The sequence below is a fragment of the Monopterus albus genome, unplaced genomic scaffold (genome assembly GCF_001952655.1).
Source record: "Monopterus albus unplaced genomic scaffold, M_albus_1.0 scaffold174.1, whole genome shotgun sequence".
In the NCBI taxonomy this organism is placed as follows: domain Eukaryota; kingdom Metazoa; phylum Chordata; class Actinopteri; order Synbranchiformes; family Synbranchidae; genus Monopterus; species Monopterus albus.
In genome coordinates, this window is record NW_018128054.1 from 564,455 (window position 1) to 570,687 (window position 6,233).

General features: G+C 43.9%; 1 protein-coding gene across 2 annotated transcripts in view; it reads left to right on the forward strand.

The window, feature by feature from the left end:
• The window catches only part of rhot1a (ras homolog family member T1a), a 24,254-nt gene that overhangs the window by 13,785 nt on the left and 4,236 nt on the right, over positions 1-6,233 (forward strand). Inside the window, exons 16-20 of one of the 2 annotated variants that reach the window (XM_020616402.1) lie at positions 432-460; positions 621-704; positions 843-965; positions 1,057-1,259; positions 2,368-2,490. In XM_020616402.1, coding sequence (XP_020472058.1) covers positions 432-460; positions 621-704; positions 843-965; positions 1,057-1,259; positions 2,368-2,490 — 562 coding nt within the window. Of the gene's footprint in view, positions 1-431; positions 461-615; positions 705-842; positions 966-1,056; positions 1,260-2,367; positions 2,491-6,233 lie in introns of both variants that reach the window. The other variant, XM_020616403.1, reaches the window with a different exon arrangement.

Genomic DNA, 6,233 nt, shown 5'->3' on the forward strand with positions numbered 1-6,233 from the left:
TCATGGCTGCAGGTTCTTTTACATTCCCTTTAAAGCATCGTAATTTTAGCCTTGTAGTTTTCTCAGTTTCAGTGGGACTGCTTCAATGTTGGATGGCATTTTACATTTACATCACATCAACTGAGGTTTTAAAATTGGTCTTACAGCTGAAAAATCTCATTTAGGCATTAAGTCATTGGCTGGTTTCATTTGAAATGTGGATGTCTTGCTGGAAAAAAACAGTGAAACCAAGTCATCTGTTCATGCCACCTAACAAACCTGCTATTTGTCTTGTTCATTTATTGGTGGACATGTCGGGGAAAGAGCGGCTCATGTGACTTTGCAGTTGTGCTTGTACCTAGGCAGCCCAAACTACAACAAAATCATGCAAAATACAAGTAAACTTAACCATCTTGGATAGTAAACTGTCCAATAATTGACGCTATGTCAGTTCCAAGGCATGCTAACGAAGCTGTTGTCAGTTCACATCAGCCATAAGCTGGTTTACTGATGAGAAAAGCTGCATGTGCTTTACTTGGCTTCTATAACCAAGCAAGCCACGGTCAAAGGGGACTTACTCATAACCATGTAAATAATCTTCATGGGTGTTTGCTCTTGACCTTGTTTATTTTCCACCACAGCAACAGAGGCGGATCAGAGAGGACCACAAGTCCTTCTTTGCCATCAGCACGACCTATGTTTATGGTCAGGAGAAGTACCTGTTGGTGAGTTGTCATCTGCTCTGTGGTTTACTGTTGCATAATCTGAGTGTTTTGGCATTAGTACTCTGCACAGCATGAATCCGTGCACCTGAACACCCTCTCGGTTTCTTTGTGTTCCCTGTCTTGTCTGCACACTGAAAGCTTCACGAGGTGACGCCAGACTTTGACTTCCTGTCGGAGGCCGACCTGTCCTGTGACGTGGTGTGTCTGGTGTATGATGTCAACAATCCACGCTCTTTTGAATACTGCGCCAAAGTGTATAAGGTGTGTAGAAGACAGAAGGATGCTCATCAGATGCACACATGGTCTGCTTCGTACCGTCTAACTGCTTACATTGACTGGTTGTGTTTGGCAGCAACACTTCATCGACAGCAAGACGCCGTGTGTGGTGATCGCTGCCAAGTCAGACCTGCACGAAGTGCGGCAGCACTACAACCTCTCTCCACACGATTTCTGCCGTAAGCACAAGCTGCACCCACCCCAGCCGTTCACGTGCAACACGACAGACGCTCCCAACAAAGACATCTACACTAGGCTCACCACCATGGCCATGTATCCGTGAGTATTAAACCTCTGACACCTCTGTGAGTCGTGCATCCTCATCCACCATGCCGGTCTTTTCCTATGAGTGTCTTTCCACTTCTATCTGTCTCCAGGATGTATGTGTCAAAACGGGCTGTGACATTATCATCAGAAAATTAACACCAGCAGCCGTCTATATGTTGTGTAACTTGTAAACTTCCTAATGCTAGAGAAGCTACAAGCTGGTCTCACTAGGTTGAGCCACTGCAGTCAGTAGACGAGGAGTGTGGTGCCCAGAACTAGCTGCCTACACCCAAAACAAATGAAATGTGTAGTGGTGGTCTAATATGCTCTCCTGTGAGTTGCATCTGTGCGTAACTGTGTGCAGTTGTGCAAGCCCCTGTCTGGAACTTTAGAGTTAATCTCTTGTCTTTTCTGAGCCTCCAGGGCATCTTAACTTGTCAAAGCTGCCTGATCAGATTTGACTTCAGAGTAGATTAATTAGCACTCAGTGGGATGTGCCAGAAATCCTGTCCTACCCTATAAGTCAGTCTTCTTTTAAATTTAGTGAAACTGTCTTACCTTGGATTAGATTCATATAAGACCAAAATTAAGACTGTCCTAATGATACAGACCAATCTACAGTCTGTTGGTGAAACTGACCCATGGTCTCAAGAAGAAATGTCTTTTTTGTCCTAGTGGTGGTGTAATGCTTCTTGCTCATAACCTAGTTATAGTTTATGTAGTGGGGAATTGGTCAAACAAAGGTTGCAGTGGTCACAGACAAAAATTAGACAAACAGCAGTTGAGTTTTTCCATTTTGTTTTTTATTTTTCACTCAAAAAATTCCTTAGTTGTGACTGTCCTTTTTTGTGATTTTCCTCCTTTTGTTTCCTTGTGTTTGTTCTTCTTTCAGCTTTAGACTGAAGGTTCATTGTAGACAATAACGTGTCTATACTGGTTTTTGTTTGGTTAAAGTCAGACTCACAGCAGCGCAGCTTGCAGCTCAGAAGTTAATCCAGCCTAGTGCTTAGACATGGCCGAGGTTTTTATCCCTCTGGCTTTGGCCTCTTCCTGGTGTGATGTTAGGTGTGTGTTGTCTTTGTACGAATGTGAATACACACGTTTTTGTGTCTTTCCACAGCCACTCCCGTCTTCACTGCATGTGCGCCTGCAACAGGTGCACCTATTGCCTGTGTCAGAGGCTCCTCAAGTTGGAACTGCTGCGCAGTATTAAGGCCCAAGTCCGCAGGGCTGTTTTCAACAGGTTCATACATAGAATAGTTTGTTGTTTTAACATATGGGGGTTTTCCATCAGCATGGGTCAGCCCTTCTGAGCCGGGGCTCGTGCTGAGCTGCTCCCGAGTCAACGCAGTTGTGTTTCCACTGCAGCATAAAACACATTGTTTACCTGCAACTTGACCATGTGGGGCGGTGTGAGGTGTTGGGAAGCGACACATGACTCGTGGTGTTACCAGCTTGGATCCCTTGGTGCTAGGCTTTATTTGAACTAATCAGAAGACCAAGTGAGAGAGCCCATTTTCAAATCTTGCTGCAATGAAATAATGGATAAAAAGTGAATGCTGAATATGTGAGGATGTTCCCTCGACGCAAACATTTCAGCTGGTCAGGTATCTCGATGAGCCGGCTCTATTGAAGGCAGTGCTCGGCCCCGAGTCAGCAAAGTTGGCCCCTGCTCCTAGAAACAGGTGGAAACGGAGGCCAACCTGTGCCTTCCCTGCTCAATTGAGAGGCCTGACCTGTGCTGATGGGAAAAACACCTACAGACTCATTCCTCCTCTCTGTGTCTCCCCCCTGGGGTTGGACCTCCAGGATGGGTCACACAGAGGCTCCTTTTATACCCAAGCTCTCTAACACTAGTGATGGTAACAGCTCCTCTGCTTTCCTTCTGTGCTCACCTTGGTCAGATTTACACTGCATATCCACTACAGGGGAAAGGGAATATCACACTGGATGAAAGTGATATTTGCTCCAAACATGTTAAAGTAACAACTATAGTCGTCTTTCTCTGTTGCTGAGTTTTGATTCCTTTGGGGAAGTTCTCCTCTGACTTGCTGTAAGGATTAGCTGTTTGTTCAGCTGCCCCTCAGCAGAGTGGATGTTTGTTGAATAGTCTCCACTGAAAAGCCCTCTGTCCCAGAGGTCATTGTTTCAGCTGGTTTGTTTTTCCCAAACCGACTAGACAAACAAATCAGAACTTCATGCTTTGGAAAAATGTCAAGTGAAAAGTAGTCCCCCCCCCCACCACCACCTTAAAAACAAGGTTCCTGTCAGTCATAACTATGAGATATTTTTGACCTGAGAGTAATTTGCGCTGTATTTTGTGTGACAAGCGGCTGAGTAGTCTGAGAGAACTCAGACGCTGTTGCTAAGACCTGCTCGCAGTTGGCCTCGTCACGTCATCCACTAACCCTGGAGATGACGGTCGGCACAGCTCTCTGCTACTAAGACACAGGAGAAATGTGGGTGAACTTGCGATATCCCAGCCCTCGTTCAGTTATTCCTCAAACCTACTTGGGAGGGATCTATCAAAATCTTAACTCCTTTATTTTGTAATCTTGCTTTGTAGATCTCCTCTAGTGACAGAATATCACATACAATGATTTTTGTTGCACAGATAACAACCCTGTATAAAGTATCTTATCTTCTGCAGACATGTATCCAAACCAGACAGTTATTGTAAAGGTCAACATATTTTCCACTCCCACACGATAAAAGCGCATCAGACATTTTTGTAGACATGCCACATTTTTTCACTTGTCATAAAAAGTCTGATGAGCGCTTTCTAAAATCAAAGTGGTGTTATGCCCCAGACAGGGGATCCTCAGACTGCAGTTTGTTCAATAACACTTGTTTTCTTATAGACCTAAAACCCATGAGTCATGTCAGTGTCCTGGTCTCTGCTGCAGACTCAGCCAACCCACCTGCTGCTCTCTGTACAGCCTGACACAGTGGAGTGTGACCGTGCTGTGCCAGCTAACACACAGGCTTCTAGAAAGGGAGGTAACAGTGGAAAATGCATGAAGCTTGTGCAGTGCAAACCTAACCCCCTAATACTGAGCCATGCACAGGACACAAACATGCCCATGTTAGATAGAGAAGTCTTGAGTTGGAAACATTTTTATTTATTCAGAAGAATAGATTGTTCTTTTTGGGGTTTTGCATCTATTTATAAAGCTTGTTTTATTAAATGATATAATACTAATACATCACAAAATGCTGACGACAGGTTAGTGATTGTGATTAATGCCGAGCAAATATTAAGAGCAGTTATAAAGCACTTATAATAAGTTATATCTGATAAAAATTGGTTTGCTGGATTTAAAAATGACCTGTAGTGCTCCTTGCGTTTGCTCCTTGTGTCCTGCAGTGGATATGCAAAGTTTTGACTAACGAGCAGTATTTGCATACAAAATGCTTTATTCAAACTGAAAACCTCACTGTCACATGTCTGCATGTTTGAACAGGTTATTTAAGTATTAAAAATCTTCCTGTTCATGTCTCATTGGCATGAAGTGTCATCACTTGTCTAAAAATGCTAGATCTGTGTCTTCATGTCTATTATTAACACTGAAGTCTACACCTACAGGAGACACTTTATTTTGAAAAAAAACTTTAATTACACCACCCTGTACATATCCTAAAATCCTGTTGACCGGCTCTCCTGTAGATTTAGACTTCACACATGTTTAAAATCCATTTTTTTTGTGAAGTTTGTGTTGATTGTATTGTACTATAACAGCCATCTTGTTGTTTCATCCGGTTTATCCTATTTTGTGTTTCCTGTCTTTGTTCTTCCTTCCACTCTACAGGTGTTCATACACATGTTTTTGGCTGCCCCTCTTCCTCTTCCTCTTGCATGTGTTCACCCTCTGCTAATCTGCCTGCTCTTCATGTTGCATGGCTCATGTTCTCCACCTCTCTCCGTCTCAGCCTTTAGCAAAATATCACCATCTACTGGCAGCTGGGAAGAGGTTTTTCATCTGTTCATCTCTACAGTGAAGAGAGCTTGGTCTTTAGAATGTGATGGTGAAGGTTTGGCTGTTGATGGCGTTGGGCTGCCCGGCAGCGTGTTGGCTTATTCTGGACGGTTAAAAGTAATATTTTTTGCCCCAAAATGACCCGGACATCTGGGTTGGTGTTCATGGACTGAGGTAGAGCCGCATACTGTCGTGTTGCATCCAGCGCTAACCCTTTTGTTGATGCCTTTTCCATCTGTGATGCTGTTACTAGCATACCGCTAACAAGTCACACACACCAAATGCCCAGTGTGTTTTCTAAAAAAGAGAGTGGTCTGTCTGGGTAAAATGTGTTTTAATTTTACATGTTGAAATAACTTTTTAGGTCACAAGAATTATAAGCAACGGTAGCACTGAGTCTCTAAGGCCACAGTGGTTAAAATTAAGTGGACAAAACGTGTGAGGCCCTGGTGATAATGTTACTCTGCACTAAAGAATTTACATTATCAGCACAAAAGAAAGTAGGACAAAAGCTGAGAGACTGAGTAGACAAGGTGGAGGCGTACTGTGTTTCCAAAGAAACTCGCACTTGAAGGAGAAAAATGACTTATTTTTAAATTTGTTTTTCCTGGTGACAACATTTCCAGTTTGGCTGCCACGTGGTGTGTACAGTCTGTATATGTGGTGTGCGTTGCTTCTCATTGTTTGCATTGTGCAGGGACATTTCTCCAGGTATGGTTGCGGTCGTGGTTGAGCTTGCACGTGGCTGGTGATTGGCCTGCTGCTCAGGCTGGTAGAGCTGGGTGATACTGGTGAAATTAGATACTGCAGTATTTTTTCACTTGATATTCTGTTAACTGTTGCTAAGGGCCGACCGGTCCCTGTACGACCGGAGCAGGAGCTTGGTTCGCATCGCCGGCAGTAAGTCAGACTTGTTTCCAGTGCATGTTGGACTCCGGCAGGGCTGCCCTTTGTCACCGGTTCTGTTCATTATTTTTATGGACAGAATTTCTAGGCGCAGCCAGGGGCC